Source organism: Culex quinquefasciatus, chromosome 2, assembly GCF_015732765.1.
Source record: "Culex quinquefasciatus strain JHB chromosome 2, VPISU_Cqui_1.0_pri_paternal, whole genome shotgun sequence".
NCBI lineage: Eukaryota > Metazoa > Arthropoda > Insecta > Diptera > Culicidae > Culex > Culex quinquefasciatus.
The window spans coordinates 120,769,117-120,795,747 of NC_051862.1; the positions used below are offsets into that span (position 1 = coordinate 120,769,117).

At 35.0% G+C, this 26,631-nt stretch overlaps 1 protein-coding gene across 3 annotated transcripts; it reads left to right on the top strand.

Annotated features, from left to right (window-relative positions):
* Positions 1 to 1,776: 1,776 nt before the first annotated feature.
* On the top strand, positions 1,777 to 26,631 carry LOC119768032. 3 transcript variants are annotated; one of them, XM_038258321.1, is made up of 2 exons: positions 1,777 to 1,882; positions 25,805 to 26,631. In XM_038258321.1, exons 1-2 carry the CDS (start codon positions 1,851 to 1,853, stop codon positions 26,619 to 26,621), a joined length of 849 nt encoding a protein of 282 aa, XP_038114249.1. In that variant the 5' UTR covers positions 1,777 to 1,850; the 3' UTR covers positions 26,622 to 26,631. The 3 variants fall into 3 exon arrangements, 2 of the variants coding, with proteins under 2 accessions (XP_038114249.1, XP_038114248.1); XR_005277866.1 differs by lacking the exon at positions 25,805 to 26,631 and adding an exon at positions 2,491 to 3,086 and having other exon boundaries at positions 1,799 to 1,882; XM_038258320.1 differs by lacking the exon at positions 1,777 to 1,882 and adding an exon at positions 18,988 to 19,225.

A 26,631-nucleotide genomic window follows, 5' to 3' on the forward strand; every position in this document is an offset into this window, starting at 1 on the left:
TATGCAGTAATTTTTGTAGTGTCCCAGACTATGGCTCTTCGCTATCTTTTTACAATTTAAATGATAATGGTGTGAAAAAATAAATTGGGCATTGTAGGGTTAATTTTGGGACCACTCATCAAAAATAGACGCAATACTTAAAGAAAAACCTTTTTTCCATGAACTAATTACATACTATTTTTAAACTATCTGACTGTCGCATTAGGGTGTAATATGGTTGTATGGAAAAAAATAAAGTTGTCCATATTTAGTGAGCACAGCATTTTTTTCAGTTCCTTTTGAGGTCCTAAACAACTCCCCAAAGTTTGGGACCGATTGATTTTAGTCCTCACTTTGCGCAAAGCGATTCAATTTTCCATATACATTTGTATGGGAAAACCCATTTTTTGGATTTTGATATTTATCAAATCCACGTTTCATGCTATATCAAAACCGGACTCATATTCGGATGCTCTGGAATGTCCTCTAAAACTTTCCCGAAATGAGTATGGTGCTAGCATGCCCCTTAAAAAAGATACAGCGTTTTCAAAACTCGTCTTAAACGTATTTTTTTCTCAAAAATCACGTTTTAGACGAGTTTTGTGGACGCTGTATCTTCTTTTAGAAGCAAGTTAGCACCATACTCTCTTGGTAAAGTTGTAGAGGACATTCCAGAGCATCCGAATATGAGTCCGGTTTTTATATAGCATAAAACGTGGATTTGATAAATATCAAAATGAAAAAATGGTTTTTCCCATACACATTTATATGGAAAATTGAATCGCTTTGCGCAAAGTGAGGACTAAACCAATCGGTCCCAAACTTTGGGGACTGTTAAAATGTATAAAACATTTTGTGATACTATTGTCAACAAAATTACAATCAGGCTTGAAATTTATTTTTTTTGTTATTTTTTGCGAGAAAAAAAAAATTTCGGGAAAATATTTTGCTATTTGTGCCAGTTTGATTTATGCCAGTCTAGGTACTAGGACATAAACTTTGGAAAATATTTGTGAAATATTTAGCTTACATTGAAGCCATTGCTGTGTTGAATAATTATTTGTTTTTGGAAAAAAAAAAACACAGCGATACAGTCATCCCCATGGATAAAACGTCCTGCGTTCAAAGCATCATATAAAATCGATAATTAAAGTTAATAAATCATTCGATTTATGTATCGACCGACTACAAATTTTCATGTTTCATAAGAAAATTTTAAAGTAATTCGTTGACCCAAGAAATCCACAAATTCGGAACACTCTTTTTCTAACAGATGTTAACAAATTTGGGTTCTCTTCAAAAGGGCATATTTGAATCAAAATAATGGCTACAAACTATTCGACTAGTAAAACTTTAGATTAACTGGGGTTTAAGTAAATAGTTTGATCATTTTATTGTAGTATAATTCATTTGTTTCGTAATTGTGTAGGCAAAACAATTATGCCAGATGATTTAAACATCTGAATAAAAAATCATCTGCTTGTTTTCAAATTTTAGTTTTTTGCGCTCTCAGATTGTTTGATGGGCAATGCAATTACTTAAAACACAAAAATTAATAGTTGATTTGTTCTAAAAATAATACAAATTCAAATACTTTTTGAACATGCTAGGTGCTCCACGAACCGATTGAAAAAAATCTTCTCATGAGACGACAGCAATTTCAATAATGCACATCGTAATCTGTTCGGCAATAAATTATTCAATTTGTTTTCTCCCCGATCCAAACACACAGCAAAAGCTCCAAAGTGGAAGTTGTGGCGCAACGCGGTGGTGTCACCCAGCAGCAGCAGTATAATCTGATTGTCATACAAAACGTCTAGACAAAATAACATTAAGATCGGAAAAAATGGTGCAAAACACAAGGAAATTCCATGCTCGACCTCAACCGGAAGCGGATGTGTGTGTGAGTGTGTTGTGTTTGTACTTTGAAAGGACTTTACGAATAGCAAGTAGAAATCTATTTCAATGCCAATAGAAATAAGTATTCAAACGTAAACCTCAGAGAAAAGCTAACAAAAATGAGAAGAACCATTTGTAGGGATCGAGGACAAAACAATTTAACCTTCAGTTAAGTTAAAACTAAATGAAAAATTTAGAACTTTTTTGGTTTTATCTTTCGATGATAAAATGAAACAACAAACTATAACACGACTTCCCTGACTCATCCAAGTTGGCTGCGAATTCATTAAAAGAAATATAGAAAACTCTACCCAAAGATTTCCAAAACCCGAAAATGTTCCATAATCGGCTACAATGCAGTGTTACAAAACACCAAAACACGCAATCCAATTATGCGCCGTGATTTCCACATCGCATTAGAATTGAAATCGCCACACGAATAGACAAAAATTCAATCGAACTGAAACTAATGTGGGAATCGCAGCACGTGGTCCGAATTTATGTACAGACCTTCTCTAACCCATCCACCCACCGCCTACTACTACTACGACCAACTCTCCGTTTCTGTGTGTGCCTGTTGTGCTAAATTGTGTTCTGTTATTGTTGTTTCAGCTCGTTATCGAATTTCGGCGTGTTCCGTCGTTGCCTACCGCCGATCCGGAATCTCCACCGCCGCCATCGGAACCACCCACTATCGTATCGTTATCGCCATCATCGCCGGCGATACAGAGAGAAAAGTCGTATCGTCTCGTCGTCGTTTGTTGGTTAGATTTTTGGCGGTGATTTTGGCATTGGCATTGGAACGTCATGGCCTGCTTCGACCGTTCAGGACTAAAACCAGGACTTTGCAGGACATGCAGCCTGGTGATTGGGAAATCAATATTCCGCACCGCACAGTTTTGCATCAGGCGGCGAGGGAATTAAATGAAATTTAAGAGACTATAACAATAAATCCAAATTGCTGTCGAAACAATCCGGGTGAAAGTGAGTGCGGATGTTGTTTGCTGGAACAACAGCGGCGGCGGCGTAGAGCTTAGTGTGTTGTGTATCGAGCAACACAACGAGGATGACAAGAGGAGCATGGAATTAGGGGGATGTTGTTTGGTCTAAAGTCGTTTAGATGTTGAATATATTGAGCTTCGGGAAAGTACCACTTGAGCCTTAAAAAATAAAAAATAAATCATTCCTGACATTTTGAATAAATTGCAGTCCAACATTAATTAAAGAAAACTTTACCAATTGGATACTTTAAAGTGTAGTCTTTGAAAGAAATATTAAAGTTTCAATTAATTACAAATTTGTTGATCTTTTCAATCGAAATAAAATTAATTAATAACACAGACCATTAGCCAGGAAGCTTTAACTAGATGTTTCCCGAAATCAGGTGGGGATAATGGTGTGCTTGTATGGAGAATCACATACAGCTCAGAAATTGCTTGCAAAAAGTACGTGAAACGAACAATTCACTAGTTTCTTTGGACTTCTTTTTTTTTAGAAAAACTCAAATTGCTGTGTATGCTTTTCCATGAATGTTTTATGCATAAAATAAGTCATTTTTACTAAATTGAACAAAAATAACTTGTGAAAGTTGCAAACCTTAATGATGCCTCTTTTCTGTGGCAACAACTAGAAGCGTTCGGGGCTACAAAATTCTGAAAACGGGGAACAAATTTTCCGGGACATCCCGGCAATTTCAGGTGAATTTAAAATTTATCAAAAATTATGATTCTGCTTTTGATTAATATTTTGCAACAAAATTGTTTAGAACAGCAACTAAACGGATCCTGGCTTGACCGCTTCCCGAGCAGACGGAAATAACTTGAGAAGGTCAGTTTTTGATATTGTGAGAAGATCGAAATATGTTATTGGGATGATCGGATTAGTTGTTAAAATAACAAAAATCAATAACAAAGATTTGTTCGAAGAATAACTTAAACTGTTATTATGTTGTTATTGCAATAACAAACCAATAACACAGAAGGAATCATGAAGGAATAACAAGATTTGTTATTTTGTGCGGAGAGGTGGGGTAGCATAATAACAAAAAATGTTATTGAACTGGTATGTCTCCATAACAAAAAAAATATTCTTTTGGTTTATTTGTAATTTGCAAATAAACCTGCAGTTGCCATAACTCCTCTGTACTAGTCAGGGCTGCAGAGTCGGGTACCTCCAAGCGACTTTGAATCCATACTTTGAAGACTCCGACTCTGGATGCAGGATATGACGTCAACGACGACTTCAGCTCTCCAAAAATACCCGACTTCACAGATTCCGACTCCAAGTAAAAGTTGCTGAAAATTTGCTGAATCCGATGCAGTCTCCGAGGTCTTACTTCAGCTCGAACTTCAACGTCAGCTCCGACTTCCTGGCTCTGTGAAAATAATAACAGTTTTTGTTATTCACACATCAAAAATTCTCAATAAATAAATCAATTCCGTTAGGGAATATAACAAAATAAAAAAAAATGAACCCTCAAAAGTTAATTTTATCGGATTAATTTTAGATTGAAACCCCATTTCATGGTGAAATAAATGACTCCGATAAAATTGGTCAAAATTATTTCATAGTTCTAGCCAATTTTAGTAAAATCTTTAGGAGGCATATCAAATAATTAAAAAAATCAACTTTCAAAATTTCAAATTTTCAGAATAATTTTAGCTTAAGGACCCCATTTCATGGCCAAAGTCATGATCCCGACGAAATTGGTCAAAATTATCCCATAGTTCTAGCCAATTTTAGCTAAGTCTTTTAGGGGGTATATCAAATAATTTAAAAAAATCAACTTTCAAAATTTCAACTTTTTATAATAATTTTAGCTTAAGGACCCCATTTCATGGCCAAAATAATGACCCCGACGAAATTGGTCAATATTATCCCATAGTTCTAGCCAATTTTAGCAAAGTCCCTTAGGGGGTATATCGAATTATTAAAAAAAATCAACTTTCAAAATTTCAACTTTTCAGAATAATTTAAGCTTAAGGACCCCATTTCATGGCCAAAATAATGATCCCGACGAAATTGGTCAAAATTATCTCAAAGATCTAAACATATTTAACAAAAGAAAAAATAATAACAGATTGTGTTATGGACACTTAGAAACTTTTCCATTTGTGCGATTTATGGTAATTTTATTTCTAAGTCAGTATACCGAACGAATAACAAATTTTGTTATTACGAGAGTTTTTGAAATGTATAACATTTCCTCTTATTAGCGTGTTATTAAACATTTTCTATACAATATCACTTCAATACCAAATTTTGTTATTTTATCAGAAACTGTTATTATTTTTTCTTCTTGAAGTTGAACTTCAGGATAAAATAATAACACTTTTTGTTATTTTAACAGGATTTGTTATTGAAATATTATTAATATTGTTATTACCGTCTGCCCGGGTTGTAAAAAAATCATAAAACCATTAAAAAAATCAAATTTTCAAATCGTACCAAATCAAACACCCAGAACTGGACATCGGCATACGAGAGGATAAAGAGCACGATTCGGAAGTAAAATGGTACTGTGTGTGGACTGAGAGGATAAATCCCGAAATTACCGAGAGTACTTTACTCATGGGTTCATCTTCAAAAAAAGTTCATCTATCAAAAAATAAAAAGTACCGGTACCGAGATTCGAACCCAAGACCTTCTGCATATTGAACCGTGCCTTTGTCATATGGGCCACCATGGTTCGGTGACTAAGTGGCGGTCATTTGTCCATATTTATTTTATTTATTTATTTATTTATTTATTTATTTATTTTTTTTTTTTCGTCAAACATACGTAGACTACATGATCGTTGCTTAGTTTCTAATTACAAGGGAGGAGCATCTATCTTTGATTGTAAAACTGTTTTTTCATGGTGGATTTTGTCATTGTGAAATCGATTATGTTATTATATTTGTTATAAGTTTCCATCATTCTATTCATGGGCCCGTGTTTAGCGTAGTCAGTTCTGTGAAAATGCAATGCGAATGGCTCACGTGCTCTCAATACGCGTGTGGGTTCATAGAAATTTAATGTTTGTAACAACTCTGGAGAATTAATTCGGTTTGCAATAAGATCATTTACGAACGAGATAGAAGCGAATTCACGACGCTTTACAAGTGTTTCTAAGCTTATTAACATACAGCGTGCAATATACGAAGGAAGGGGAAACACTGTCCACCCTAGTTTACGAAGAGCAAATAGTAAAAATTGTTTTTGCACTGATTCAATACGGGTTTCGTGTGTTTTGATGTGTGGACTCCACACGACGCTACAATATTCAAGAATAGAGCGAACATAAGCTATGAACAATGTTTTCAATGTATAGGGGTCCTTAAAGTTATAACTGAATCGTTTTATAAAGTTGAGCATATTAGTTGCTTTGAATACCATCGTGTTGTAATGTTCGATGAAAGTCATTTTAGAATCAAGTATGACTCCTAAATCTCTAACATTTGAACAGGTTTCAACTATCTGGTTGTCTAGTTTTACGTTTATATTTGGCTTATTTATTTTTCTGCTGAACAAGATCGATGTACACTTTTAATGTTAAGTTGTAAAAGGCTACGACAGCACCATTCAAAAAATATGTTGATTTCGTTCTGGAATCTTGAAGCGTCAGTTTCGTCTTTAATTTTCATAAACAATTTCATGTCATCTGCGTAAATCGAAACGTTGATATGCTTAAATATAAATATACTCAATATGATGAACTGTTCCAATGAACGAATGAACACGCGAGAGCACTATACTCTCGCAAAATAGCACTTTCCTCACGTTTCTTTTCGTGAGGATTATCCTCTCATTCTTTAACTTTGGGTGAATAACTATCATCTGTATTGTTTGTTTTGGAGATTTTTTTTTTAATCTAAGTCTTTGGACAGTGCGTGAAATTCATGTTCCACAACTAAAAAATTGTTTTTGAATTTGTCTATGTGACCAATTAGAGAATATATTATGGAATAACGTTGAGAGGTAAAGTTGAAATAAAAAACAAAATCCTGCAGAAATAATGTTTTTCATGGTAAATAACTTTTTCCAGAACAAGTGTTACTAATTTCTCACGATGAAATAGATAATCATTGAGTTTACCTTAAAAAGGTGACTAGTTAATTGATTAAGCACGGCCCAGTGCTTAACTCAAGCACAGAGCTTATGGGATTTTGGCTATATGGGAGACATTGGGTTTAAACGTATGAAAAATCATGTAAACATCAAAAAATTATAGTATTTTGGAATCGGGATGATATCAGCTATCCATTAAAATTATAATTTCATGAAAGTTTTCACAAATTACGTATTTTTCCTGTGTTTTGAAAATGCAATGTTTCTCGAAAAACTACTCAAAATTATTGTTACTGCAATATGGGTATTAAATGATTGGAATTTTTTCATACATTTCGAATGTAAAACCATTTTTATAAAAAACACTCAAAATTTTCACAAAACTACGTATTTTCGAAAAATACTCAAAAATTCAGTTTTTTCAATATGGGTATCAAACGAACAGGATTTTTTCAAACATTCCGAATGTAATAACAACATTTTTTGAAAATACTCAAAATTGTCACAAAACTACGAATTTTCGAAAAAATACTCAACATTTCTGTTTTTACAATATGGGTATCAAACGATCGGGATTTTTTCATACATTTGGAATGTAATAACTACATATTTTGAAAACACTCAAAATTTTCACATAACTACGTTTTTTTCGAAAAAAAAGCTCAAAATTTCAGTTTTTACAATATCGGGATTTTTCATACATTTCGTATGTAATAAAAACATTTTTTGAATGCACTCAAAATATTCACAAAACTACGTATTTTTGAAAAAATACTCAAAATTTAATTTTTTTCAGTATGGTTATCAAACGATCAGGATTTTTTCATACATTTCGAATGTAATAACATTTTTTTTTGAAGATATTTAAAATTATCACAAAACATGCATGCAAGAAAAAATCCCGATCGTTTAATACCCATATTGATAAAACTGAAATTCTGAGCATTTTTTCAAAAATACGTAGTTTTGTGAACATGATAAGTATTTTCAAAAAATGTTGTTATAACATTCGAAATGTATGAAAAATCCTGATCGTTTGATACCCATATTGAAAATTGAAATTTTGAGATTTTTTTCAAAAATACGTAGTTTTGTGAAAATTTTGAGTATTTTCAAAAAAAAAAAGTTATTGCATTTGAAATGTTTGAAAAAATCCTGATTTTTGATACCTTTATTTTAAAAACTGAAATTTTGGGTATTTTTTTTTTCGAAAAACGTAGTTTTGTGAAAATTTTGAATATTTAAAAAAAATGTTATTACGTTCGAAATGTATGAAAAAATCCTGATCTATTGATACCCATATAGCAAAAACAATATATTTTTGGTTTCTTCAGAGAAAATAAAAGCATTTTCAAGCTACAGGAAAAATACGTATTTTTGTGGAATTTTTCATGAAATTATAATTTTAATGGATAGCTGACATCATCCCGATTCCAAAACACTATAATATTTTTATGTTTACATGATTTTTCATACGATTATAGCCAATGTCTCCCATACAGCCAGAATCCCATAAGCTCTGTGCCTCGGTTATGCACGCCTCGGTTTTGCATCCCTCATATGCGGTGCTAAACCGAGGCATGTCTGTATGCGGAACATCCATTGTCTAGTCACAATCAAGCCTCAATACAACTCCCTTCAATTTGAGAGCAATCTGAGAAAACCTGGGTTTCGCAAAGCAATTCGATTTTGTGCGAAAAAAAGAAGTTTTTTGATACCTGAATTTGTAACTTTAATTTTTCAAATTGATCAGATAACAGATTTAGAATATTTTCATAGCACCTTTCCATGGACAGCCCTCAAATTTGCATGGAAAATGCCTAAAAAAACGAGAAGTTACATACAAATCAAAAATACAATGAAAAATCGATTTGTGAAATTCTAAACAATTACTCCTATTGAAACATTCTTCCTGGCATCCTAATCTATCATTCTGGGGGCATCAATACTTTGACCACTTCTTATGTTATATGGGACGGCAATCTATGAATACCTAATCTGATACTTGCTTGACGGCGTGCCTTCTTTGCAAAGGTGAAGAAGGAAGGGCTGCTTATCGTTTTAAGATTCTTTTCCGAAACCAAATCAGTTCGCTTGTATTTCTCACTTACATTTTCAAAAGGTTCTTGATGGTTTTGAAAAAGTAATCTAGATTTGATAATATCACTAGAGCCCAATAAAAATCACTAAAAATATTTAATCATTTCCTTTTTTCATTTTTTCAAATTTTACAATTAGTTGATGAAATGAATAAATAAAAAATATTTTCTGTAAGTGGAATTGATTCAGCTTTAATTTTTGAACTGAAGATAACTAAGCAATAATACTTTTGTAATTTAAATGGAATTATTTTTTAAAATGTATTGAATATGGCTAGAAATGGCTTTACAAATTCCAAAGTGTGTCACTTAATATCAACACTTAATATCAACACTTTCTGATCAAGAAGCAGTTTTTTTTTTATTTTGTTCAATGTGGCCACGAAATACTGAATTACGAAGGTGCTCAAAAGTAGGGCTAGTCTAATTTGAATGAAAATCGAGGTTCTTGCATGTTTCGATGGTTTTAACAGCACCTTCAAATTTATGCTTGACCAAAAAAAGTTGATTTCAAATGTCCACCTTTTTGTGTACGATTGAGTTGGAATTACCCTTATTTATCTAAATTATTTATAAAAAGATGTAAAACAATTAAAAGTAATTGCAAGCTATTTTTCAATGCATACAGATCTCCCTTTTCTAAAGTTCAACTTTTAACCTACAATTTGAAATTCATTCTCAACAGCAACGATGCCAATCAAAAGCATCAAACCACCTTTCTCTTTGGGCACAACATCTTTCCCCGGTGGGTGTTGGTTCTTTCCAGGTCCAGTCTGCACAACGCAATTCATGCTTCTGGCAGAAAATGTTTTCGCACGCGCTGGGTTTGTTTTTCCCATTTTTTTCCACTCCAATTTCTGCCAACTTCCGTTCCAGGCATAATGCAAAACTTGAACGAACAGAAGTAAAGTAAAAAACATCTCGCGGCATTTCGCTTAAGGCAAGAACTCACCCACGGCAAACCCTTCTGTTCTGCGTTCAGTTTGTGGATTATTGTTTTTCTTGTCTGTTCTGAAAGCTTTTCCAAATTAATCCGAGCGTTATTCTTTCGAGAAGCTTTTTTTTCATTTGGAACTTTGCTAGAAATAGCTTGGGCCACTTTGAAACGCACTGATTTAAAGTGCCTTTGTAAATCAATTCAATTTAGTTAATAATGTATCGATGCAATGGAAACACTGTTACAAACCGGCAAGAATCACTCGCTCGGAGGTATGAATATTAATTAAAAAGTTTTAATTGAGTTTTGCGTCTCTCGCACAGCTCAACAGCTGAGCTGAACCTGAATCAGGGCAGGAGCGAACCACTCTCGTGAAATTGCGATTTGCAGTGATCGTGATTTAATTTCTGTGGCGGTTTGGTCTCCCCTTTGTCTCGAGCGTTCAATTAAACTAGAAATTTTAAACCACAAAGTAGGAGACACAATCAAATTGCAACCAAAAGAAATAAATTTTTCATCTCCATTAATTTGTCATAGCACGATAAGGCGTTAATTAAGTGTGCAAAAGTGGTGCAATGGTGTGCGGCGAAAACGAACGAAGCTCTTCTCGACTTTTCACCCACAATTTTTCCGCTGAACCATCGAGATTGGGAAAAGTTTTAGGGGCAAAAACGTAGAACCAGCACCACCACTTTCCGTGTCGCACATGTTTCCCGCCACTTTCACTCCTTCTCCCCTCGTTTCAATTAGAATCATCACCCCTCCGCACGTGGCTGGCTCGCAAATGGACCGCCGAGTTATAATCTTTTTCTTGACGTAAATTTTCCTCTCCAAATGGCACACACTTTGTGGTTGCCTTAGTTCCTTTCTTGATGGTCACCCACACCATCCACTCCGGGAATGAGTTTGTCACGTCAGGAACTTTAAGGGCGCGTTTTGAGGACTTGAGAAGTGGCACGCTGGGGGAATACTCTCACCAGGCACGTGTGGCTTGCACAGTTGTAAAACGTTATGGGCTTGGTATTTTCAATTAAAGTTTTCCTTTTTTGTCCTACTTTTGGGGAGAGTAACATAAGAATTTTTATTCTTTAGAAAGCTTTCAATCTTCAGAAGATTTATGATCATCATTATAAAATGATATTTATTAAGTTTAGTTTTACTAATTTTAATATTTTCAAATGCTGCATAAAATCAGTAAACATTGGCTGACGGCTTACAAAATTTGATCAACATTTGAAAAACTGTAGAAATTACCATAGACCAGGCAAAATAACCAAAATAGTAATTTGGATTTTTTTTTTAAAGTACTTAAAAAATCAAGCAATATAAAAAAATATGTTGTAATGCTCACTTAGAAAAATTTCAAACAAGTTGAGATTTCCTTGGGGAGTATATCAGTAATTTAAAAAATCAACTTTTATCTATTTTACTTTTTATTAAACTTTTGGTAAATATAAAGGTTAATTTCATTGCCAAAATAATTTCATTGATAAAATTGGTCAACATTTTCCAATAATTTTAGACATATTGAGTTTGGTTATGAACACTTTCCTTTAGGGATATATCAATGATTAAAATATCAACATTAAAATTCTTTACTTTTAAAAAAGTTGTGATGAAACGACCCCATTTCATGGCCAACATAATATATTCGACAAAATTGATTGCTTGTGCTATTTCCAGTAAAACTGCAGTAAATTTTAATAAGATTGAATCAAACAGAAAGGGGACGTTTCGGAAAAGTATCAGTAGCTATATCTTTAAAATTTTCACTGATTAGCTGAAAATTTAAGGTTTTGTAAATAATTTGATTAGTTCAAAAAACAAACAGTTTTTAAATGCAACAGTTAATCACGAATTGGAAACGAACGATCGCATCGTTTTCGACCCTTCAAAAAAGCATTTTTTCCATAAAACTAATCATCTGGCGAATTTGAATTATCCCGGAATATTTAATACAACATAGTTCGAAGAAGTGTAATATCTCCTTTAGCAGAAAGATTATACTTAGAATCGTACAACAAATTAGAAAATTTAAGGTATATTTTTTTTGTTGGACAATGAGTAAAATTAATCCATAGAGCTTTATAAAAAAATATTTACACTTATAGTTGAAGTGAAATTAATAAATAATTAGGAAGAAAAGCATTTTAAATAAACCGTATTTAGTACATCAAAATCATTTTTTATTGCTGGAAAAACTTTTCTATGAAAAGATATGATTAACATAAATGTGTATATTGATTTTGTTTGAAAAAGTGGTTTTAGCAATAATTAAAGTTGAGTTTGATGTACTTTAAAAAAAAGTAAATCTTTCCCAGTTCCTGAGGGGAACACCCTTGAAGAGTATCGGGGCCGGCATTTACAAAGCGGATTCAGTGGCAGTTTCATTCTCAACTTAATGTTAACATGTTATGGTTAATGTTAACTTTCCATAGGTCGCCTCCCTAAGGTGTCGTGATAAGGTCCAGTTTGTGACGATACATTACCTTCCCTTTACTAAGCAATCGATTACAGAAGAGAAAAGATCACCAGTTGTGTTGGTCCGAGCCGGGATTTGAACCCCGATCTACCGCTTACGAGGCGGAAGCGTTACCACTGGGCTACGTGGCTCGGTCTTTGATGTGGGTAATTCTCTACCAACTCATACGAAATCGGGAAAAGTTGCCCCGACCCCTCTTCGATTTGCGTGAAACTTTGTCCTAAGGGGTAACTTTTGTCCCTGATCACGAAACCGAGGTCCGTTTTTTGATATCTCGTGACGGAGGGGCGGTACGACCCCTTCCATTTTTGAACATGCGAAAAAAGAGGTGTTTTTCAACAATTTGCAGCCTGAAACGGTGATGAGATAGAAATTTGGTGTCAAAGGGACTTTTATGTGAAATTAGACGCCCGATTTGATGGCGTACTCAGAATTCCGAATAAACGTATTTTTCATCGAAAAAAAACACTAAAAAAGTTTTAAAAATTCTCCCATTTTCCGTTACTCGACTGTAAAAATTTTGGAACATGTCATTTTATGGGAAATTTAATGTACTTTTCGAATCTACATTGTCCCAGAAGGGTCATTTTTTCATTTAGAACAAAAATTTTCATTTTAAAATTTCGTGTTTTTTCTAACTTTGCAGGGTTATTTTTTAGAGTGTAACAATGTTCTACAAAGCTGTAGAACAGACAATTACAAAAATTTTGATATATAGACATAAGGGGTTTGCTTATAAACATCACGAGTTATCGCGATTTTACGAAAAAAAAGTTTTGAAAAAGTTGGTCGTCATCGATCATGGCCATTCATGGTCACCCGCGACAGACACGGACGACGAAACAAAGAGAAACGCAAAAAGTATCTTTTTCAAAACTTTTTTTTCGTAGAATCGCGATAACTCGTGATGTTTATAAGCAAACCCTTATGTCTATGTATCAAAATTTTTGTAATTGTCTGCTCTACAACTTTGTAGAACATTGTTACACTCTAAAAAACCCTGCAAAGTTAGAAAAACACGAAATTTTAAAATGAAAATTTTGTTCTAAATGAAAAATGACCCTTCTGGGACAATGTAGATTCGAAAAGTACATTAAATTTCCCATAAAATGACATTTTCCAAAAATTTTACAGTCGAGTAACGGAAAATGGGAGAATTTTAAAACTTTTAGTGTTTTTTCGATGAAAAATTTATTCGAATTCTGAGTACGCCATCAAATCGGGCGTCTAATTTTACACAAAAGTCCTTTTGACACCAAATTTCTATCTCATCACCGTTTCAGGCTGCAAATTATTGAAAAACACCTCTTTTTCACATGTTCAAAATGGAAGGGGTCGTACCACCCCTCCGTCACGAGATATCAAAAAACGGACCTCGGATTCGTGATCAGGGACAAAAGTTACCCCTTAGGACAAAGTTTCACGCAAATCGAAGAGGGGTCGGGGCAACTGCTGTGTGAGTTGGCGGAGAATTACCCATGTACTTTAGCAGATTCGATTAACTTGAAATGTTTTCTTCTTTATGGCGCTTACGTCACATAGTCAAATCAATGGATTGATTGATTTTGCATATCAACTGCTGTAATAAATATAAGGCAAAGGTCTGGAAACATAAACATGACGGCAGTAGCTTTAACAGTAATGTGAATAATAAATTTGAATTTTGATAAGGAATTTCAAAAATCGTTAGTTTTTTACTAAAATGCCCCCCTTAACAAAATTACTCATTCAAATAACGTAACTTAATCCACCCTTGGGTGTTTGGTGCCTTCCTCACATTTAGAGCTTAATGCTATCCAATTAGACACGCTCGTTGGAAAGGTCTTTCAATTACCTATCCAAAGATAGGTCGCATGATATATTTGGACAACGTTTTCATCAAAATATCTGAGATCTGGCCTCCAAAAAGTGTATAAATAACACTTAAGTGCTTATAACTTTTGATAGGTTTGTCGGATCTTCAATGTTTTGAACGCGTTTGAAAGGTCTTTTGATTACCTATCCATCGACAGGTTGCATGATAGTTTCAGACAAAGTTTTCATCAAAATATCTGAGATCCGGCTTCGAAAAGGTGCATAAATGACACTTAAGTGTTTATAACTTTTGATAGGGTTGTCAGATTTTCAATGTTTTGAACGCGTTGGAAAGGTCTTTTAAATACCTTTCTAAAAATGAGTAACATGCCTGGTTTTCTTACAAAAACCACTCTTATTACAATCTTCCGGACTATTGTTAAAATCGTTTTTTGACTTTCGAAGTACTTAACTAAACCTCATAATTTTTAATAGCGACTAATGGGACCACAAGACGGACCAAATGACGTCAAAACGGACAAAATCGGTTCAGCCAAAGACAAGATAATCGAGTGACCATTTTTTGATCAACATCTTACCACACACACAGACATTTGCTCAGAATTTGATTCTGAGTCGATAGGTATACATGAAGGTGGGTCTAGGAGGTCTAATTGAGATGTTCAGTTTTCGAATGATTTTATAGCCTTTCCTCAGTAAGGTGAGGAAGGCAAAAAATATGTTAATGGTATTGATTTTACGTTTTTGATTTTTTTAAAGATAACTTCGGGACAAAAAATTGTAAGCTCCAATTGTTGTTTTTTTGCTGTTTTGGCGAAATTTTCTGCTATTTTGGCAGAGTATCTACCATATGAATCCTGAAAAATATGTTTTAATCTTTTTGTGCAGCTTTCAATGCATTTTTTGGTCATCCGAAAACTCGATTTTCTTACCCTGCTTAAAGAATGATAGCAAAACTTTGAAATGGACAGATCGTTGGAGAATAACTTTTTTGCCTGATCCAACAGTTTTAATGCCAGAAAAATTCAAGAGGATTTCAGTATACACTTTTTATAGGCTGTGGAATTAGCAAATATTTTTACAGTTTAAGTTATAACACGATTTGATGATGGATTCTTTTTTCATGTGTGTTGCTGTTGGACTGAGTTATTGGAAACTATGGTGATAAGATCTCCCTTAAATATTTCAGACGTGTAAAATCAATATCAACCAATAAATTGGATCTTAGCAAAAATGTCCAAGTGCTCCAACCCGTTTCGACCTCTCAGCGCGCTAATTAAAGTCCCCTTGTTAACGCCTGAAAACAAACAGATCAAAGGTCGAACAAATAAATTAAAAACAATCCCAATAAAATTAATTGCACCTAATTGAAACACCCATTGATGAAAGCTCGCCTTGTTTACATGTTTTAATCTAGTTTATTACGATGAAAAAAAGAGAGTGCCGGTAAACATTAAAGCTGTTTCCTCGATAAAAGCTTCCCATCCTGTTTCTATCAGTGATATACACCAAGCTGCATTAACGCTGTAATCACTGCTTTCATGTACGACGGCGATGATGAGAGTTTGAAAGGTTATTGCAGCCAGAAGCCAATTGTTTTTATTTTCGGCGGGGTGGAACCAACTCTATGCGAGCCAAGTTCGTTCAGAGAGTTAACCCTATTCTCACGTGCTGGCAGCTGTTGTTCCGTTTTCGGCGTGTCACTGTAACAAACGGTACATGTACATGGTTTAATTGTTATTGCAGTGCATAAAACCTGTTAAAACATAAACAGCGAACGTTAAACTGCTCAACTGAACTTTTCCTGCATTTGAAATTCGGTTTTTGCTATGAGCGTTTTGAGCTTAATTTCGGCGTTGTTTTTCACGCCTCTAGCAGTTTCACGTGCCCTTACAGCAGTGAATGTCACTAATTAGAAAGGGTTACAGTACAGTTGTCAAGTTCCAGTGCAACCCGACTGATTATACTTTTGTTGCTAAACTTTTGAAAAAAAAACTTTCTTTTCCATTATGCTAGTAAAAAGATTAGAAATTTGATGGTTCTTTGCCGCTTTTTTTTAAATCGTCCAGGGCGAGACACAACTGAGCAACTCTGTACCAAAATCGGAAATGGATTTTATTTGTGTTTTTTATTTGGCTCAAATTTTGTGGGGGCCTTCCCTATGACCAAAGAAGCTATTTTGTGTCATTGGTTCACCCTTACAAGTCTCCATACAATTTTGGCTGCTGTTCATACAAAAATGGTATGTTAATATTCTAACAGCTGTAACTTTTGATTACATTTTCTGATCAATTTGGTGTCTTCGGCAAAGTTGTAGGTATTGTTGAGGACTATTGAGAAAAAATAGGTACAATTTCCCAAAATACGTATTTTTTTATTTTCGAGATTTTTTGATATGTTTTAGGGGACAAAAAACAGCACCTTTTGAGCTGTAGAGAAGTATGGTCAAAAAATCTGCCGCCGAGTTATGATTTTTTGAAAAAATAGTGATTTTTGGAAAAAAAATTAAATTTTATACAGAAAAAAAATCAAACTCAATCTTTTATGTAAAGTAGTACTTGACAGATTTTTTGATAAAGTGCTCCGTTTTCAAGATATAGCCACCGAAAGTTTGATTTTAGCAAAATATTTGCAGTTTTTCGATTTTTAAAAATAGTGACCATGAGTGACCATTTCTAAAATATTTTTTTTGAAAGGTTCAGAAAATTTGCTATACAATTGTCTAAGAGTCATTGAAGATTGGACCTTGGGTTGCTGAGATACAGGTACTGAAAGAAAAAGAAACATGAAAATTGAAGTTTTCTAAATCTCACCAAAACAACCCACCATTTTCTAATGTCAATATCACAGTAATGTAAAAACATGAAACATTCGTGAAATTTTCCGATCTTTTCGAAATCAATATTTTCAAAATTTTTGAACCAAGACTAACATTTTAAAAGAGCCAAACATTCAATATTACTCCCTTTTTATAAAAATATTAGAGCCGTCTGCGCAAAAATGGTCATTTTCAGAAGCTAATATTTTTCAGCAAAAAAACCTAAAAATATTGTGTCTTCGGAAAAGTTGTTCTAAATTAAATGAAGGTCTTACATCTGAGAATTGATAAAGATTGGACGACTATTGCGCTTTCTTCATACATTTTGACAATTTGCCCATACAAATTTCAAGCGATTAGAGGGAGGGGTTTCCGTGGTCAGAATGAGCTCAAATTTGGAATTTAGAGTGTTGGGTCAAACTTTGATTTCTGGGGGTAGCCCCGAGAAAGGCTGGATTTGGACCACCCTATTACTCAGTCTTCATTGCTAGTCTATGATTTACAACAAAAAAAGCTGCATCGATAGTACACATTGTCAATCTAAGACAATAAGCCAAAAGATATACTATCACGCGCAGCATAAAGCGCACAAGCGTAAATGCGCTAGCGTTTAAGCTTTGACTTGACGATTTGTTGATCTTTCGAGCGAGAACAAGCCTGCATATCGATTTTGATGTTCAGTATATGATTCTGTACACAGTAAATAATCCAATGGTAAAATCGCACACAAAAGCATGCACTTGCACATCACCCTTATGAGCAAAAGCATGTAATTTTGTATGAGAAAACGTGTACACAAAAAACATGTACCGAAGAAAAATATCAGGTCTGCTAACCCCAAAAATAACATCAATCCGTCGAGAGTCATATTCATATTACCAAGCCCACGCTCCAACCCGCTCGGCTATCACGCCGCTATGTATTTAGTTTAATCCACGTTTTCTTTTACATGCTATTACTCACAAAGGTGATGTGCATGCTTTTGCATGCGATTTTACACCGTTTTTTTACTGTGATTAAAGCAAAAATTAAATAAGAAAAAATATGGTAAAAATAAGACGTCAAACACTTATATGGCTATATCTCTGTAAATAAATTTTGAAAGAGCTTCAAATTTTGAGCACAAGAACATAATGGCGCATGTTTTCGAATGGCTTTTATTAATTGAATTCTTTGAATTTGATAGTGTTATCTTTAAAATGGTAAAAATAACACCTCTAGAAATGGTTTTGACCATAATTACAGGCCCAAAATTGTGAACCTAAAAATAGAATTCTCGTCCCTGGCCCCACAGCTACAAATCAAAAACCAGAATTAAAAAAATGGGTTATCTTTTTGTCATTTTGAATTTCGTGTTTTTTGTAACTTTGTAATTTTCAAAAGTGTAGCAATGTTTTTTGAAGTTGTAGAGCACACAATGACAAAAAAATTGATTTACAAAAAAGTTGTTTTTGAAATCATTGAAAATTTACCTGGTTCAGTTTTTATGCTTTTAATTTTTCTTCATTTCAAATTTTCAATGAAATTCAAAGTAGAGTTACTCTCATTTTTCTGCAGTCAAATGTAAATTCCATGCCCCATCTTGCATTACACCCCTTTTTTGGCACAACAACACGCTCGCTACTGCCCAAGAACAAACTGGTCTGGCGAGTTTTCATCCGAAAAATTTTCGGCCATTATCCGGCGGTGTATGTTTATGTGTGTGTGTGTGTGTATATTTGCGCAGAACCGTTCCGTTGTTCCGCCCGCTTAGGCAGGCCCAGAAGCCAAAGCCCCAAAGACGACCGCACACAGCACATGCACTGAATGGGGCAATAAACGAAGGCACAAGCACAACCACAGTTGGCGCGATCTCGGCGGCGAGCCCAATCATGCGTTCAAGAGTGGTTGTTGTTGGAAGGCATCAGGGAAGGTACTTGGGATGGGAAACGCACAACTTCTTTTGATGCCAGATTTATCCACTTGCAACACCTGGGCGAGCAATTCATTTGCGTGAGGGCCGTGATCGGGGAAGGTTCGCTAGTTTCCGGTAGTGTTGGGAGAAAATTTTGGTAGCCAGAAAGGGTGTGAAGAAAGTGCGTTTTCGAAATGTGGTCAAGTGTGCTGCTGATTTTGTTTACTGGAATCGTTGTTTTACGCGCCAGAAGGTAGCTAGAGCAAAGACATCAGGAATGAAACTTCAACGCTATTGCTCGGATGAATTTTGGCTCGAATTTAATAACTTTGGACTGATTTGAGGAAGAAAAAAACTATATTTGTGATTATTTTCATTAAGATGTGCCTGTAAACTACAAAAGTATTTAGTTTGTTGCCTCGTTGCTTCTGACCAAAATAGTGATTATGCATCATTTTATTCTCGATGCTTGCATGGAAAATTTAGTATCACCTTTTATAATACAGCCGTTCTACGCAAAATTGTCCCATGTTGCATGTTGCAAAGTGCAACTGTAAGCCTTATATGTCTCTAATCACCTCAGTTAGCTGCAGCATGCTCATCACACTCATCAATGGCAGTAAATCCCAGAAAAGCATGAGTGTCTTACCTGGATTTTCAGGCTGATGAGGATAGTTATTTAATGCGTCATTCATCCTTTCATGAATAACATAATTCTTGTGTACTTTTTCCAAGAGGACGATTTAACCGTTTATTTATCGAAAGTGAAGATTAACCCTTTCGAGCCTGACCCAAATATCAAAATTTCCAAAACTAGCCTATAATTTTCGTATGGTCATAAGAATCATTTTCCCATCATTGACTAAAAAAATATTTTTTTGAAAATTCAGGCCTGAAAGGGTTAAACTACCTAATTTTTTTACTCGAAATAAAAGTTTTTCGATAGAACATCTCAATTTTAATCAAAATCTTGATGAGACACAGAAGAATACTACTATTAGATACGCCCTCAGGGAAGCGTGAATTTTGAAAAATCTGCAGTTTTTTAATGGTTCAATAAGGCCGTTGCAAATTTTTGTTTGAAGTTTCAAGGGACATAAAAAGTAAAAAAAAAAATGAAACAACAAGCCAAAGTTTCAACACTTGAATGAAAAAAGTGTTTTGAAATGCATTACTCATCTGTCCAAAATTTCTTAGCACTGAAGAACTTTTTTTTTCGAGAAAATTTTTTTTTGCGGAGCTGTACATTGGAATATAATAAAAATTTAAAATATTTTTAAATTCGATTATTCGATCTTTTTTTATAAAAAAAAAATCCAGAATTGTCCCTTATTTGTCTTGTTTATTTTACAAATTATTTTCAAATTCAATGATTCAAAGAGGTCCGTTTTCCGACATGTTTTTTTTTTCACAGATAAAACAGTTAAGGGAAGGTGGGGCAAGACGACCATATGGGGCAAGAGGAACAATCGCTCGTACGGCCGTAATTTTTACAATATTGATTATTTCCAGTATGAGGAATTTTGCTAGCAATGCAATTAGCTGATTCTACTACCACATAACCGCCAAAATGTCGTAAACGCCACGGAGCATAAGATTTAATAAAGTATTTTTCAAACCCTTTGTTTTCTTATAATATTTGAAAAGTATAAAATAAGGTTTAGGGTTCGTTGTAAGGCTCATTTTATCAAAATTGTATTTTTCCTAGATCAGTAGTGTCCCTACCAATGACTTGCACCTATTATAAAGTATGATTTAACTTTCGGTTATTTTTGTTGAGAGCTTTTAAAAAATCTTGTTCAGGTGGGGCAAGTGTACCATATGCATTTTTAGTATGGAAAAAAATACCAAATGCTGCAACAACTTTTTTTATTGGAAAATAAATACATAAACGTACTTAAAAACTGATCAACAATTGTTAAAAAAAATTGTCCATACAAAATATAGTGATATTATGAAAATTTCCCTTTTTTCATCTGAGTAATATCTTTTTTCGTAAAAACGATCAAATTTTTAGTAAAATACTATTATTTAATCTAAAAATGAAAGAAACGTTTCAAATACATGGGTAATTCTCCGCCAACTCACACAGCAGTTGCCCCGACCCCTCTTCGATTTGCGTGAAACTTTGTCCTAAGGGGTAACTTTTGTCCCTGATCACGAATCTGAGGTCCGTTTTTTGATATCTCGTGACGGAGGGGCTGTACGACCCCTTCCATTTTTGAACATGCGAAAAAGAGGTGTTTTTCAATAATTTGCAGCCTGAAACGGTGATGAGATAGAAATTTGGTGTCAAAGGGACTTTTATGTAAAATTAAAAGCCCGATTTGATGGCGTACTCAGAATTCCGAAAAAACGTATTTTTCATCGAAATAAACACTATAAAACTTTTAAAAATTCTCCCATTTTCCGTTACTCGACTGTAAAAAATTTTGGAACATGTCATTTTATGGGAAATTTAATGTACTTTTCGAATCTACATTGACCCAGAAGGGTCATTTTTTCATTTAGAACAAAATTTTTCATTTTAAAATTTCGTGTTTTTTCTAACTTTGCAGGGTTATTTTTTAGAGTGTAACAATGTTCTACAAAGTTGTAGAGCAGACAATTACAAAAAAAAAGTGATGTATAGACATAAGGGGTTTGCTTATAAACATCACGAGTTATCGCGATTTTACGAAAAAAAGTTTTGAAAAAGTTGGTCGTCGTCGATCATGGCCGTTCATGGTCACCCGCGACAGACACGGACGACGAAACAAAGAGAAACGCAAAAAGTAACTTTTTCAAAACTTTTTTTCGTAAAATCGCGATAACTCGTGATGTTTACAAGCAAACCCCTTATGTATTTATATCAAAATTTTTGTAATTGCCTGCTCTACAACTTTGTAGAACATTGTTACACTCTCAAAAAAACCCTGCAAAGTTAGAAAAAACACGAAATTTTAAAATGAAAAATTTTGTTCTAAATGAAAAAATGACCCTTCTGGGTCAATGTAGATTCGAAAAGTACATTAAATTTCCCATAAAATGACATGTTCCAAAATTTTTTACAGTCGAGTAACGGAAAATGGGAGAATTTTTAAAAGTTTTATAGTGTTTATTTCGATGAAAAATACGTTTTTTCGGAATTCTGAGTACGCCATCAAATCGTGCGTCTAATTTTACATAAAAGTCCCTTTGACACCAAATTTCTATTTCATCACCATTTCAGGCTGCAAATGATTGAAAAACACCCCTTTTTCGCATATTCAAAAATGGAAGGGGTCGTACCGCCCCTCCGTCACGAGATATCAAAAAACGGACCTCAGATTCGTGATCAGGGACAAAAGTTACCCCTTAGGGCAAAGTTTCACGCAAATCGAAGAGGGGTCTGGGCAACTTTTCCCGATTTCGTGTGAGTTGGTAGAGAATTACCCACATCTTAATCTGATGTATCTAATTGATAACAATTCAATTGTTAGCAAATTAACATGTTTTTTTCATGCATTGTTCCTCTTGCCCCAACGGGTTGTTCGTCTTGCCCCACTAGTTGAGTAGAACGTACGGAAAATCATTTTTTTAAATCATTTTTTTTTTTTTGCATTAAAAAACAGGATTTTTTTCAAAACTTATTCTATCTAAGTCTTAGTCAAGACCTGAAATAAGATGATTATTAAAAAATCCGACAGATTTTTAACGTTTTTGGTGGGTTACAATGATTATTTTTTAGCTTGTTACACTTACCCCACTTTCCCCTACATCTTTTTAGCAACATATTTTTAAATTCAGTTTTCCTCATTGTGAACTTCTTTATTCGACCTCGTAGATCCACCTTCACGTATACCTATCGACTCAGAATCAAATTCTGTCTGTGCGTGTGTCTGGATGTGAGTCCGTGCACCGAAAAATATGCACACGATTATCTCCGGATAGGCTGAACTGATTTCAACCGTTTTGGTCTCATTCGATCCGTCTTAGGATCCCACATGACCCTAGTTAATATTATGAAGTTTTGAAAAGTACTTCAAAAGTTATGCTAAAGTTATGCTGTTTGAAATATTGTAAAAAAGGGTGGTTTTTGCAAGAGAACCCGTCATGCTATACATTGTTAGAAAGGTATTTGAAAGACCTTTCCAAGACCCTTTCCAAAAGATTGAAGATCTGACAACCCCATCAAAAGTTATGAGCACTTAAGTGTTATTTATACACTTTTTTGAGGCCGGATCTAAAATATTTTGATGAAAAAGTTGTCCGTCATTTTACCCATCGTTGGATAGGTAATCAAAAGACCAACAAGCCCAAAAAATTGAAGATCTGACAAGCCTATCAAAAGTTATAAGTACTTTAGTGTTTTTAATACACTTTTTTTGAGGCCGGATCTCAGATATTGATAAAAATAAGTGTTATTTATACATTTTTTCATTTTGAAAAAAATTCAAATTATCAAAGTCAAATCAAAGTGATCATGTTTATGAAAGGCTGCTTTGAGTTGCAAAATGAAAGTTGAATAAATGTATTTACAACCCGTGCCGAAAAAAATGAGTTTTGCAACAAGTAGAATATTTTTTGCAATTCCGAAAATAACACTGGAACAGGATATTTAAGTGAGACCTTTTTTGCTATGCCTAAGTTAAGTGCTACATTGAACTTTTCAGCACTGTTATCGTTAGTGATTAGTGATAATAAATAGGCCATTTCGTAACTGTAGAATGACAGTAAAGTAGGTGTTTTCAAAACGGAATTGAAAATATATTTTAAGTAGTACGGGGCAAATGTGCGCACGGGGCAAATGTGCGCTCCAGCCTTTTAAATACCTAATTTTAATCTAAAAAGCTCATATTTAGGTTTTCGACTTGTCTTAGGGTCAATTTTATGTATTTACAAAAATAAAGTGCAAAAATTGAAGTTTGTGCAAGTGATTGGGAAAGTCAATTTTGGGCTAATATTTGAAGTTTACAAAATAAGGTTTACAAAACTTCAGGTTCCCGAAGGCTTTGAAACCATTTAACTAGTGTTTTGACAAGCCAATTACCTTGCTAATCCTTAAAGAATTTTTGAAATTCCTCTTCTTCAAACACATTGGATAACTTTTATGTCTGATAAGGTTTTTAACACTAAAAATAAAACTTTAGTTATATAAGTACTATATAGTTTAAAGTAGTTACTATAGCATACAATTATCTTCATTTGGGGTAAAAAACAACCTCCAATTGAAAGTTTTTAAACAAAAAATAACTGAAAAATCACTTTGCCCCGCATGGTGCACACCTTTGCCCCACATACGGGGCATGTGCCGCACTTCATTTTTTTAGAGCAATTGCCTGGTTCTCGGTATGCAAGCGATTTGAGGTAAATCCTAGTACCGTAAACTGGGGCCAATCGGGACACATGGGGCGAATTGGGACAGCAGTTTTAATCATGTTGGAGCACGATATTTTGATTTTTCTGATTGGTATCGATTAGAACAGACTCAGGCCAACAAAATGTGTACATCCATTTCCAAATTTAAAAGCTTTAAGTGCTCTAAAAACTGCTGTCTCTATTCAGACTGTAGTCCCGATTCACCCCAGATTACGGTACTACGTTTTGAAGGCCATGGACAAGGGTACCATTTGGTATACACAACGAATCAAAAATGTTGTATGGCCACCAGCGACAGATCGATTAGGTGCGCAACTCTGCCCCACTCTACTCTATGAGGCTCCGTAGTTAAACTACTTACTTTTCCTGTCATTCTTGAACAAACAAATATAACAGAGTCGAAAAGTAATACTTTTTGGTGCAAGGGCTAAAAAGATCTACTTTCCCACACTAAAATGGTTGTTAAATAGGTGAACTTTTCAGCACTTGTATCGAAAAGTTCATCATTGTTTTGTTTTGAACGGTGATTTGACTTAACATTTTATTCAAAGGGTATAAACCTTGTTGGATAAATGTACGACTAGTGCTGAAAACAACTTATGCTTGCATATTTAAAATGTTATATACCCAAACCCCGATGGTTTGACACCAACTGTTGTCAAACGAACGGGGTCACTTTTTAGTTTGACACCCCTTTTACACGGAGTTCACACACACTACTGAGCGTTTGTTTTGATAGTGTGCGTGAGCACCGTGTTAAAAGTGACAGTTCGTCACTTTTTAGTTTGACTTTGACCAACCAACGGGGCACAAACTAAAAAAGTGTCAAACGAAAAAGTGACCAACCACCGGGGGTTGAGTGTATAAAGAAAAATAAATGTTAGAAACTACCGTTTGGTCGTCCCCATCGAAAAAAAATCCAAAATTTCTAACCTCCATGGATTCTGGGTTCGATTCCCATCTGCTGCAACCTTCCATCGGATGAGGAAGTAAAATGTCTGTCCCGGCCTTGGTTGTTAGGCCGTTAAGTCATTCCAGGTGTAGGAGTCGTCTCCATGTCAAAAGTACAAACAACACACCATACCAAGCCTACTCCGGTGGAATCGCTGGCGGCGGTTGGACTCGCAATCCAAAGGTCGTCAGTTCAAACACTGGGGTGGAAGGTTCCTTGGAGTAAAAAGAGGTTTGGGTGCTCTCCCCATTCAAGCCTTCGGACTCCTAGGTTCGAGCAGAAACTTGCAATAGAGACCACAAAAGACCCGGGGGTCGTTAATGTGGATGGTTTGATTTTTTTTGGATTGCTTATTATCTACATACTTCGTCATTCATCAATTCTTGATCTTCCCTTATTTGCATTAAACCGAAATAAAAAATACCAAAAAAAAAAATGAAATGCGATTTCCTTGAGATTTGTTTTACCAAAAGGTTTAGGCATGTCTAGACGTTGATAGTGCCCTTAATGTAAACATCTGTGTTAAATACCTTCTTTCAGCGTACCGAATGATTCGCTTGAAGAAGCATCAGCAGCACCGCCCAACGCCCAAAAGTTCTGGAAGAACGGTTACGCGGGGTACTCGACAATACCGCTAACGGAATCGAGTGGCCAGCCGTGGCCGGAGCAAACACGCGATTGCAACTGCGCACCCAAGATGCGGTTCCCGCGAAGATCCAAGCTTCGGGCCGTGATTCGTCGAAACGACATGGTTTTGGGCGATCCAGAGGAAGCTTTGGAAAACTTTCTTGAAGAGTACCTTCTTCGACTGTACCTTAACAAAGGGCTTTTTTCACCTCCGGTCACCACCGCCGTCAGCACGAGAAAAATTAGCAAAGGCAAAACTCGCACCCAGAAGCAAGTCCAAAGTTTGCCAGCATTCCAGCACGAGAAGGCCGTTTATTCCGACGAGGAAAACTATCGAATATCCCACAACAGTCGGTTTTACAGCCAGGAACCGGTCCCGGGACAGCTCCTGTACCCGCCAGTTTCGCCCAAATTCAACCCGGTAGTACGACCGTATGGAACCACCCACGTGAACATCCAGTCCAAACCACGATACGTTTCGTCGATGTTGATTCCACACTTTTTGAATCAATCCATCAACGAGCCCAAAGAGATTATACGGAACATTCTGAGGGCTAGCACGACGACGACGACAACGACAACGCCGGTGATGACCAATGAGAATGACCACGTGACGGAATTGCCGAAGCGGATTAGGTACGCTAAGAATTCGGGTTACATTAATTCGTCCAACTGGAGTCGGGAGAAAAATGTGATCAGCGGAGGTGGAAACAATACAAAAGTGCAGTGAAATAAACCAA

Coding starts and splice junctions, on each gene's coding strand:
- LOC119768032 (XM_038258320.1), top strand. CDS start 19,167: ATGTGGTCAAGTGTGCTGCTGATTTTGTTTACTGGAATCGTTGTTTTA. Junction 19,226..25,804: donor GTTGTTTTACGCGCCAGAAG/GTAGCTAGAGCA, acceptor ACCTTCTTTCAG/CGTACCGAATGATTCGCTTG.